This window comes from Acinonyx jubatus, chromosome D3, assembly GCF_027475565.1.
Source record: "Acinonyx jubatus isolate Ajub_Pintada_27869175 chromosome D3, VMU_Ajub_asm_v1.0, whole genome shotgun sequence".
Classification (NCBI taxonomy): domain Eukaryota; kingdom Metazoa; phylum Chordata; class Mammalia; order Carnivora; family Felidae; genus Acinonyx; species Acinonyx jubatus.
This window is the reverse complement of record NC_069392.1, coordinates 91,789,437-91,801,568: the sequence shown is the minus strand read 5'-3', so window position 1 is coordinate 91,801,568 and position 12,132 is coordinate 91,789,437. Positions and strand designations below refer to the sequence as shown.

The following is a 12,132-nucleotide window of genomic DNA, read 5'->3' as shown; positions in this document are numbered from 1 at the left end:
CACGTGACACCACTTGGACAGGCTTCTGATAAACGGATCAGAGCTTTGGGAAAGGAGGCTTAAGTCTCAAGAAAAGATGCTTCGTCCCGATAGAGCCACCCGTGAGGACCCAGGGCCGGGCCTGCAGTAACCAAGCCGCCGTCAAAGAGCCACCTCCGCGGCGGACAGGCATCTCCAGTAGTGACTCAGGTCCTACCAGCAGCAGGGCAGAGATCGGTTACCTGACGGCTTCGGCAAACCCCTCCACCCAAGGCTCCCCGTCCTCCAGCTCCAACAGCCAGGGCCCCAAAGACAGCAGCAAGTTACTGTCCTGAACACGATTTCTGAACAGGTGGACACCCCACGTCCCCCCACTGTCAGAAGAAGGGCCACACGCCTGTGCCCGTGACACCTGTGCCCACACACCTGTGCCCGTGGCCAGGGGAAGAGCTACTGAGCTTGGAAGAACTCTGAATTTTTTCAGACAGTCACCTGTGGCCACAGTGTGTTTTGCGTCAGCCTGAAGACTGTTGCTCTTCTAGGATCACAGAGAACACACACACACACACGCACGTGCACACACACACTCCGTGGCAGACGTTAATCCCACCGCGTCCGCAATCATTCGGAACACTCACGCCCTAGATACGCCAATTAGCAGGCTGTCCGAGTGGACAGAAAGAAAGACCCAGCTACCTGCGGTCTGTAAGAAACCACTTTAAACACAAAGGCACGGACGAAGGTTCGGGGACGGAGAAGATGGGCCGCGCTAACGCGAGCCGTAAGAAAGCTGGACCCGCTGCGTGATCCCAGACAGAAAACGTCCCCCATAAACAACCACGTGGGCACTGACACGTGCGAACAGAGCCAAGGAGGCCAAGAAAGGCGGTGTGGGTGGGTGTGGGTGTGCCGGGCGTCTGCGGCCCGGGATCCTCTCGGCGGCACCAGCGAGGCCCAGGCACCTGCCCCGCCACCTTCCGGTGCCTGCAAGTGCACCAGCTAACTGGCAAAACGGAATCAGCAGCACGGAGACCCGCCTTCACATCCAGCCAGTTCACGTTCAGAACAAGAGTCTACCGAGTGGCGGGAGACGAGATCGTGCCAAGGACGCTGCTGGAGCCTCGCGCATCCCGGCGAGCCCGGGCAGGTGCGACGCCCACTCAGCGGCTCAGAACAGCCGGTCTTCCTGGCGGACGGCGGCGGCGCTGTGTGCGGGCCCCTGGCGACGACGACAAGGAGGGTGGCGAAGGCCCTGTGCCCACGGTGCCTGCCACGTGACCGGGAGCAGTTACCGCGCAGGAGGGTCCCAGGCTCCCCTGTGCGGGGTCCCCTCCTACGGGTCACCCGCTGTGCCGCCCCAGGCTGGTCTGGGTCCTAAGAGCACTGGTGTCAGGAAGCCCTTCACGCCGTTGGCGCGTGCTGCACCCTGACCCTGGTGTTTCCAGCGGCTCGTGTCGCAGGAAGTCCTACTCACCGGCTTGCACAGGCCTCTGTCCGTCTTTGCCTCAGCCTCCCAGATGTGGTGACCGTCTGGAAGAGAAGGGCAGAACGAAGGCCGTTACCCGCGTGCCCGGTCCAGCACACCACCCCAATCCCCTTGCCTCGACCAGGCGCGGGCCACCCCGGAGACCACAGCCCCGTCCACTCGCACCGTGCTGGCTGCTAATGTGCGAGAGCAAAACGTCGTGTGAGCATTGCCACCGGAGAGGACGCGCTAGGCCCACACGCGGGGGCAAGGAGCCTTGTGGAGCCCGAAGACCCCGGGCTCCGTGGGAGGGAGCCCCGGGCAGCGAGCGTCCCGAAACCCACCCTGCCCGCGTCCACAGGCTCGCCGCCCCGGCCCCACGGCACCCACGGGAGGGCTCGTAAACACAGGAGACGTGCCGGTGACCCGGTAAACGGCGCGTGGTCTCCGGACCTGGACCCGGGCGGTGTCCTGGCTCTCAGACCCGCCGGCTCCAGCTCCAGGTGCACCAGCGGGAAGCGTAGACCTGATTACCGCGTGCGTTCTGGGAGCAGAGTTACTCTGAGTAACGAGTCGGGGCCCGGGAGCCACAATCCCGCCTCTGCTCAGAGTAGCTGCTGGCTGAACGAGAGAATCCTTTCTGTGACCGCTTCTCGCCACGTCGGGATACAGAAACGCAGAGCGTGGTACTTCTAACCTTGCCCCAACAGCCGTTTGCGTGTTTTGAAAAAAAAGGTAGAAAGGCTCCCGATGGGCCTTGAAAGGGCTCAGTGTCCCGTGGGCCAGGCCTGGAGGGAGGGAGCTTCGAGAAGCCCACTGGCAGGAACGACTGCAAACCGAGCTCTTGGCCTCTGGAAGCCCCTCGATGGCTGGCCAGCGCGACGGGGCCCGGCTGGGTGGTTACTTGGAATTAACAGCTGTCCGTCTCCTGCTGAGACCTCCCTCCTCCCCATCTCCTGTGAAGTCTGTCCCCAAACAGTTACAGCCAGCCACAGTTCCCGCTCCCATTCTGGTTTCAAAGAAGAGATGTACGTGCGTTACAATTCAGAAATTATAAATAAAGTAGACAAAATCTCCTTTTTCTGCCTCACAGTGCGGGCGGGCAGGGGTGGAGGGTGGAGACAGAGGGAGGAAATGTGAGTCACACAGAGCCCGGAGCAGCGTCTGTGTGCCAGGACCACACCAGCCTCTCGGGACGCCTGAAGTCCCAGCACAAATTACCCACCAGATGAACCCACTCGGTGATAAAATGCAGACCAGCGGCCCAAGGGAGCAGCATCCACGTCTCCTCCAGAAAAACATAACAGGAAACTAAAAATACACTCTGCTGTTCTTAAAGGCATCAAGACCCACAAAGCAGCTAACTTTCTGGAGCCCCGTGAGCCCAGGGCGCGGGTGTGGAAGCATCTCTGTGAACCCCGGTCGCTGAGCTGGCGGAAGGTCCCGAGCTGTGTGAGCCAGGGATGCGGCTCCAGGGGCCGAGCTCGGGGACGGGGCAGGCTCGTCCGGGCCGCGCAGGCCAGATGGGCCTTGGCCCCGTGGGCAGGGTCCCCACCCGCTGCTTGCTTAAGGTAATCAAAATTACTCTTCCTGTAAGCACAGCTCCTATGTTCCTGTGCCTCTTAAAACAACTTCAGAGGGACACAGCTGTGGGAGTCATAAGCGGGGACAAACCTGGCCACTGCCCAGTCTCTGCCCGTTGGTGGTAACCACGGCTCGAGTTTCCCTGAGGAATTCTCGAGTGTGGCCAGGCCTCCTGTAGAGGCACAGAGAGCACACAGGGGGCAAGAGGAAGGTCGAGGCCCATGAGGGGCCAGGGACACGGCAACAAGGGGGCCGAGCACCCCATCCATCCTCCAGGAGGGGTCAGACCAGACTCGGCCTCCCTGTGAACACCTTGCAGGCTCATCTGAATAAGAAAACTGACGGAAGTCTCTGTGGGGCCCGCCGGCCAAGAAAGCGCTCCAGCAGAGGCCTCCTCCGGCCCCTCCAGCCCCTCCTGGGCCTAGAGGCAGGGTCCCCCGTCAGAGCGGCTGCCCGGGGTCGGCGAGCCACACGGTCCACCGTGCACGCCGTGTGTCAGCTTTCCCAGACACCGATCCCGAGAGTCACGCACTAACAGAGTATAGGCCCATCCGGACACGCTGGTTAAAGCCGGGCGTCTGGAGACCCCGCAGGGCGGGAACCAGCGGTCTCAAAGGCCCAGGGCTCTGGCCCTGTTTTCCCTGAGTCTTCGTGTCTGTTTGAATCACAGCCCATGGGGACAAGCACGTAGTGGTCCCTCTGTTTCCACTAAGGGCCCTAAACGAGTGGCTGTCCACTTGTGTATCAGGATGGCAGCTTCGCAGCCACTCAGCATGGCTGATCGTCACGGACAGGTTCCCTGGGGCAGGATGCCAGCAGGACCCCGTCGCCGGTGTCCCCCCCCGTCCCCCCCCCCCCCGCCCCGAGCTGGGGGCATGGGGCCCTGCCGTCCGGCCTCAGGGCGTCCTCCTTGGCTGAGCACAGCCTCAGCCTGCACGGGGTAGGCAGGCCCCGCACGGCCTCGGAGCTGCGGCCTTATCAAGAGCTCTGCGGGCCTCAGCGGGGAAACTGTGCGCAAGCCCAGAAGGAAAAATGTTCCAAACCATTAGGGAACTCCCTGCCGCGTGAGTCATCGGAAAGGCTTCCCCACCACACCCGCCCCGAGGCTTCCACAGCACGGCTCTTAGTCACACACCTCCCGGGGCGGCTAGGGGAGGACGGGGCCACACGTGGAGGTCCCTGGCCTCCGCAGGAGCAGCGGCTGCTTTCCGGAGGCACACTCGAGTCCCCGGCACGCAGGAGGCGCAGACGCCCGTGACTGGCTTTCGACCGAGTCATAGCGTTGGCCGACGGCCAGAATGGAAACAGCACGGAGCCCCCGTCGGAAGGACCCCGCGCCTGAGTGGCGGGACCTCGTTCCCTGGGGCCCTTGGCCGCACACACGGTCCCCTCCGTGCCTGGCTGCCGGCTCTGGGAGCGGGCTCAGCCCAGACAGGCGCGGACCAGCACCGCAGCGCCCTGTCCCCGGGCTGCCGGCTGGCAGGAAAGGCAGCGAGCGGGGTGCAAACAGGAGGTCCCTCTGCACTCCCGTGGGCGCCACGGGGGAGACGGCACCCTGACCCCGGAGCAGTCGGGGCCGGCCAGGGCGGGGGGCTCCGGGGTTGTTCCCATCAGTGGGAGGGTCCCCACACAGCTTGTCTTCATCCCCCCCCAGGCCCCCCAAACCCCTCCAGGCTTCACACCCTGGGGCGCCCCCAGAGCTGCTCCGACCAGCCTGCTTCCTGCAGAAGACTCCAGAGTGAGAAGGAAATCACCCATCGGCCTGGGGCTCAGCCTGGGCTTTCCTCACGTGGCCGAACGTGGGATTCCTGGGTGCGTGCCCCAGGAAGGGGGCCCACGCGTGCACAGGCGGTCACTGGAGCACACGAGCCAAGAGGTGGGCACGACCCCAGAGTCCGGCCGCTGCAGGAGGCTAAGCACGCCATCCATCCACAAGACAGGAAGCCACCCAGCCTTAAAGGGGACAGAGTCCTGATGCGCGCTCTTTGTGGGCGCAAGGAGCTACACACAGCAGGGCCCTGTCCTTCCAGGGCGGCGTCCGGGGCACGCAGAGCCACGGGGACAGAAGTCAGCTCTGAATCGGCCAGGCTGGGGAGAACGGGGTTAACGGCTAACAGGTAAAGTCTCTTTGGGAAATTTCTGGAATTAGCAGGATGGCTGCCTGGCTCTGAACACACCAAAAGCCACTGAACCTTAAGTGGCTGAGCTGTGTGCTCTGTGAGCTGTATCTCAACAAAGCGAACGCAAGACAGAAGTCATGCAACGGCTGCGTGCAGCATGCTCCGAGGCGGCCTTCGGAGGAAGCAGAGGCAGCCGGTCCCCCTCTGTCCAGCTTCGCACTCTCGACACCTGCCCCCTCCCGTGCCCTTCCCCTTCCCACCAAGACTGAGGTGGGAAGCTGCCACCCCCCCCCCCCAGGTGCCTCCAGTTGCCTCCCTCCCCACTTCAGAGGAACGTGTGCCCACGTCCTGGATGTCCCCAAGGTGCCGAATCGGAGGTGGAGGGCTGGGCGTGGTTTGGCACAGACCTCAGGGAAAGACTGGTCACCAGCCCAGAGAAAAGAAGTTTCGGTGACAACCTTCTCACGGCAGGGACGCGAGGCCTCTGGTCTGGCTTGGGGAGCCCCGTGGGGGCCTGCGGACAGGCCCTCCAGTGCTGGGGTCACCAGGCCCCAGGAAGGACTGGGGAGGGCACAGAGGTCACACCGAGCCTCCACTGGCCGCCCCTATCCCTGGGGAGTGGACCCCACAGGACAGCCCTGCAGGGGAACGGAAGGCCCGCCGGGCTAGGCTGCAGCTGTATCTCCCCACGGGCATCAGGTCGCCTCCCGGGACATCAGCAGAGGGAAGCTGAGCCAGGAGAAGGGTGAGTCTGGGACCGGCTGCCCTGTGGCACCGGCCAGGCTCCCAGCTGACTTTCCTCTCCGGCTGGGCTCCTCCTGAGACCACTCAAAACGTCTCAGTGTAACCGTGGGGCCAGCGTTCAAGTCCAAGGCCGCAGCGTAAGGAAAACCCTTTGTGGCACGGCGCTCCCTCCGGTCTGCCGCTGCCCTTCTGCTCAGCGGAGACGGGCGCCTTCCAGAACCACCAGCCCTGGGAACGGTCACAGGTGAGGCCGTGCGGGGACGCCGGTGCCCGCGTGGGCCCCCAGGCCCGCGGGACTCTCACCTCAGAGGCTGCCCGAGAACACTTGCCTGACATCACCCCCTCGGCACGCTGACACAGGGGAGCAAGGTGGCAGTGGCTGTCCGTGTGGACGGCCATCCTCCCGTCCCTCCCACGTCCACGCCAGGAGACCCTTTTCTTTCTCGCCAAGTCGTGACCTGCGGGCATGCGAGCCGCACCGTCGGCTAGAGGCATCCGTACCTGGGAAATTTCTGGAAACGCTTCAGAACCAACACACCAAGCTAGTGGGACCAGAAGCCCCGCAGCCATGGCCACAGCGCGGGGCAGAGGAGGAGGCGTGGCCGCCACCACCAGAGGGAGCGGAACACGACCCTGCAGGCTCTGCCCAGCGGGGGGCACCCGGGGCTCCCGACACCGTCACCGCCACGCCGTGCGGTTTGGGGGGCAGGGGGACGGCCACACCCCAGGACAACAAGAGGCTCGTCACATATACACGGCCCCCTCTCACACCCACACCCACGGACCACATATGTGAACTCACACACACCCTGACACACGCACACCTGCTCACACACGCGCCCTGACACACACGGGCTCACTCACACACGCTGACACACACACACCTGCTCACACACATGCCCTGACACACACGGGCTCACTCACATTCTGACACACCTGCTCACACACACCCTGACACACACCTGCTCGCTCACACACGCTGACACACACACACCTGCTCACACACACACCTTGACACACATGGGCTCACACACATTCTGACACACACAGGCGCACACACACCTCACACACACCTGCTCACACACGCACCCTGACACACACCTGCTCACTCACACACGCTGACACACACACACCTGCTCACACACACGCCCCGACGCACACTTGCTCACTCACATACCCTGACGCACACTTGCTCACTCACACACGCTGACACACACACACCTGCTCACACACATGCCCTGACACACACACCTGCTCACACACACCCTGACACACACCTGCTCGCTCACACACGCTGACACACACACACCTGCTCACACACACACCTTGACACACATGGGCTCACACACGTTCTGACACACACAGGCGCACACACACCTCACACACACCCCGACGTACACTTGCTCACTCACACACGCTGACACACACACCTGCTCACACACGCCCTGACACAGGCACCCTGCACACACCACTCCTAAACCGGCCGCTGGAGTCCAGGCCTGTGCTGCGACCGGGTGCATACTTAAAAAGAAACATCACCTAAGGCCCCCACACTCCCTCTGCTGGGAGGTGAGATTTCCGCTGCTCTGGGCCACGGCCTGAAGCCTCGCCCGTGAACATGAAATCATCTGTGCCGATGGTCTGAGAGCGTCCGGGAGGCACAGGTGAGGAGTGAGCCGTGCCACACGCACACACACACAGGCCCAGGACGGACAGCTCAGGGAGCCCACGGGCCAGGGGCCCACACTTCCCCCGCCACACTCAGCCCCCAGGATGCACCCAAAGAAGCTTCTTACGGCAAAGTGGTCATTTTCCTACTTCTGGAGCAAACGGGCACATCTCCAACCCGTGGGAGGGAGGTGTGCTGACCCCGCAGCCCCCTCCCTCCCACAAGCCTTTTCACCTTGAACCCAGACCCCCGAAAGGACTTTGTTCACAACAGCACCAGGATTAGGGGTGTTCAGAAGCAGGTTGGTGAGGATCACAAAGGGGCATGTGCAGGTGCAGCCGGGAGCGGGGCCCGGGGATTCAGGCTCACCGCCCGCTGAGCGCCTTCCCTGCCCACTGCCGAACGGGCCCAGAAGGGGCGTGGGGGCCGCTGCTGCCCCCACGGACCGTCCAGTCCACCGGGTGCACCCATCAAGAGCCCCTCTGCCCATCCCCCACCCGGGAGCAGGTGTGGGACGTGTGCCGCCTCCCAGAGCACCCACTGGCCAGCGGCTCAGCCCAGGAGGAGCCGCTGAAGGGAGAGAACAGCAGAGACACCTGGGGCTTGGGGCCTTGTGGGGGGGGGGGCGTCTGAGCGCCCCACGAAGAGGTTTCGAGGGAGCGATCCAGCGTTGAAGGGTGCTCACACTGCGGCCCGATGAACTGGCTTCCACGTTTATACCTCAGAGGCCCCACGTGTGGGCGTGGCAGCAGCTAAGGACGCCAGGCGGGGCCCGAGACCGTGCAGACAGAACACAGCCGACCTGCCAGCTCACGGGGGCCACGGGAGCGGCCACGGGCTGAGTCCAGTCCACACAACTGCCAGCAAAGGAAGGGCTTGTTCTTGAAGCCTCTAAGTCTGGGTGAGGTCTGCTGTGCGGCCAAGAAGCCGAAACAGGCTCTGTTTGCGGTTTTCAGGAATCACCATGGAACAGGCAGGAGCCCGCTCGGAGCCACCTGCAGCCCCGGTGTCAGGGACGTGAGCTGGCACATCCAAACCAGTGACACATTCGGCTTTGGCACCTCAGCCCTGCCTCCAGAGCAGAGCGAGTTCACGTTCCACGCGATGTCTTCACACGTGTGGAACGTGTGAGGGTCCTCCGGGCTGATTCAAACGTTCACACGCGTGTTCAAATACATGCTCGATCCACACCGCCGAGGGCAGCTCCAGAGATCTTCACTGCCAGGGATGGGGGGGGAGGGCCGGTCAGTGTCTCACTCCCGCACGGGGATGTCCACGATGTCCGCAGGCAAGCCCTCGACGCAGCCATCCAGCACTGGACTCTCGGCCCCGCTGGGTAAGTGCGTTCAGGTTTTCACACGCTCAGCAGTGCCGTCTCACGTGCGAGCCACGGCCACTGACCCCAGTCCTCAAAGGAAAGGCTCTTCTAATCCCGGGGCCTTTTGCAAAACACAGTAAAGGCCCCCCCCCAAAACTACAGGGCTCTTCTGGAAAGCACCATCACGTACGCGGCCAGAGCTCTGTGCTGTCACGTCCTGTGTAACATCCTGATGTCCCTGCAGCCCCTCATCCTGCCTGGGCTGCCCCGAGGGACCCGCTGACGCCCACCGGAGGCCCAGAGCCACCTACCGGGACGCCTGGCTCCCGTGCACTGACTGCTGCTCTTGCCACAGGTGCCACGAGACCCTTCTCCAACCCCCTTCTCTCATGGAGGCGTAGCCGCTGTGGCTGGCCCTCCAGGCAGGAACTGCCCGGTGAAACCCTCAGAAAGGTCTGGGTTGCTGGTGCGGGGGCTGGGGGCACCCCGGAGACGCCCCAGCGGCTGGGAGAACAGTGCCCGCGTTCAGGACTCCCACAACAAGGTCTCCCTGCTCACATTCCGGCCTTGGTGGTTTAGGGACTGAACTGCACAACAGGGCAGTGACCTCGTCGGAAGCCTAGAGAACAGCTCGGCCCTAACCTAAATTGGCTTTAGCGGTATCTCCAAAAAATCAACCAAGAAAAGCCCAGTTACGGCTGCAGAGGGCGTCGGGATGCATAAGGAGTGGCACGAGGGCCACCTGTGCCTGGAGTCAAACGCGAAAGAACGTTCTCTTTTGAAAATGTGACTTTCACATACACGTGTAAACACGCAAACCATCTTCTTAAATACGAACACGCAGCCACCGACAGCGTCCAGACATGCAAGCACAGTGTTTACATCTGCTGGTGGTGGCCACAGGCTGTGACCACGTCACCACCCACACCCACGTCTCGCCGGCTGCCACGGGAGGGGGAGGGGGAGGGCCCCACGCAGCCCGCCTCCACGTGGCACGCGAGGCCCTGGAGTGGACACACACGCGGGGGGCCGATCAGGACGGCCGGGCAGTGAATCCCGCCCCGCCAAAGAAGCCACACGGTGCCCACCAGGCGGGGAGCACCCAGGAGGCACCCGAAGGTCCTGCCGTGGCGCCAAGGTGACGACTGTTCAGGAAAGAGGAAGAAAGCCGCGTGGACTCGTGCAGCAGCCAGAAAAGGAGTGACTCAGGCCAAGTCGCAGCACAGCGCCTGGCGACCCGCCCCCCACGTCCTCGTTCGTGTGTTTAAGCTCAAAAGGTTAAATCGTTTCAAAATTAGCCTCCTCCGAAAAACAGTGTCCAGCAATGCAAATTCTCCTCATCATCGCCACATTTGGTCCGATTTTCTCCATAATTCACAACGTTTTCCAATCACATGCGTGATTACACGGGCACAAGCTGAGCACACAGGACCTGCCGGCCCGTTTTGACGGAGGCACTTAAGCCTCCTGCGCAAAATCAAGACCCCATTGTAGACGCGGGGCACCGCTGTGGCTTCTGGCATCAGCGTGGGTCCTGCAGCCGTGCTCTCCGGAAAACTCTGAGCGGGGGCGCGACCCCCTGCAGCCCAGCGGTGGCAGCACCGTGGGGGGCACTTGCCTGGCCAGCTCAGTGGGGACTGGCCTCCAAACCACAGCTGCCCAGAGCTTCCGGAGGGACCGGCCACACGCACTGTCACCTGCCCCCCCCCCCCCACCTTGCTTTACTCTCATGAGCACCCAGAGGCCTCTCCTGGGGCGGGGCGGGCGTGCACACACCTGCATCCGCCCTGCCGCACACCTGGGCTCAGCTCTGCATGCGGAGGACTACACCTGCCACCCAGCAGTCTACACACACACCACACCACGGCTGGGAGCCCAGAGCAGCACCTGCCTCTGCATCTCTGGGGCCTGAAGGACGCCACGGGGGTGTGGGGAGGCCGCCGAGCCAAGTGCGGGTCCCACAGCCGCTGCGGCCACTGAGCATCAGGATGTTCACCTCCCAAGGCGGTGATTCTGACACGAGAAGCCATCGTCTACACAGGGCAGAACAGCGCCTCCCGAGACGGCCTGAGCAGCAGCCACCCAAAGCCAGGAAGCAGACGTGTGACCGGGCCAGGCCAAGGGCCCGTCACGGCCAGGGAGCAGGGGGCAGCCCCACACCCGCTGATGTGGGCCACGTTAAGGACAGGCCTTGACCCAGAGCTCGGTGATCTGCTCCTGCTGTGCGGCGTGGAGACGCCAGAGCGGCCCCGCTCCGCCCCTGGGAGCCACCCCCCACCCCGGCGGCAAAAGCGGGAAACACGCGGACAGTCTGTTATAGAGGAGATACCTGGTGCTTTCTCCACGAAAATGACCTTGGAGTCTTGCAGAAAGTTATGGCCGGACAGGACCATCTTCTTCCCGCCGAGGACGGGGCAGCTGGCCGCGCTCTGCTTCTCCACGAGGGGCAGCTCCTGGGCCGACCGCTGGGCTGCGCGGGGTCACAACAGGGGGAATGAGCTGGAGCCCCGGCCCCACCTCGTGCCACAGCCCCGGGAGGGCGCCCCAGGGTCAGCCAGCTGGTCAGGAACGGGCCCCTCCCGCGGGCTCCTCGGGGTTTGGTGGGGGGGGCGTCATACACTCGGAGCACAGGGCGACCGCGTGCGACACCTGGTCGCCCTCACGGCTGCTGCTCCAGGGCAGGTCCGCGTGATGACGCACACACAGGGGCGAAGGCGCATCAGCTCGTGTGTGCGCGAAGATCGCGACTTCAGTGGTGCGTGCACACACGTGCAGTCTGAGTGCGTGCCTCTGTGCGGTGAACGTGCCGGCCCCCCAGGGTGACCCCGGCCTCTGCTTGGATAGGACACACCGCCCCGGGTAAGGAACCCCCCCTCGGGACACCCTGTCATGGTGGGAATGGGGTGTGGGCTTTGGAAGCTGGGTGCCACCACGAGACCCCACCCTGGGCGCCGTGGGGGCGTGGGCCCAGCGTGAACTGAGGGGTGGGGTCTCGTGGTGGAGGCCCTGTCACAGCCAGGAGTGGTGGACAAGAGAGGCGGGGGTCTGCTGGGACAAGGCCAGGCAGCAAGGTGTTGAGCGTGAGGAGTCAGGCCGTCTGGAAAGCACAGGACATGGGGCGGGGGGTGGGGGGGCACCAAGGCTGTTCGGGCAGAAATAGTGGCCACTTCCCTGGCCACTATGCATTCTCACCCAACCAGTGGGCCCGAGGGAGGAGGCCATACTTCAGACACGTGGAGCCGCCTGCAGCTAA

At 63.6% G+C, this 12,132-nt stretch overlaps 1 protein-coding gene across 5 annotated transcripts in view; it reads right to left on the bottom strand.

The window, feature by feature from the left end:
* NFATC1 (nuclear factor of activated T cells 1) overlaps positions 1–12,132 on the bottom strand; it is a 102,673-nt gene that overhangs the window by 46,392 nt on the left and 44,149 nt on the right. For all 5 annotated transcript variants that reach the window (XM_053206086.1, XM_027069223.2, XM_027069218.2 and 2 more), the window contains exons 6-7: positions 11,209–11,349; positions 1,454–1,509 (exon numbers count right to left, since the gene is read on the bottom strand). In XM_053206086.1, coding sequence (XP_053062061.1) covers positions 1,454–1,509; positions 11,209–11,349 — 197 coding nt within the window. The remainder of the gene's footprint in view (positions 1–1,453; positions 1,510–11,208; positions 11,350–12,132) is intronic.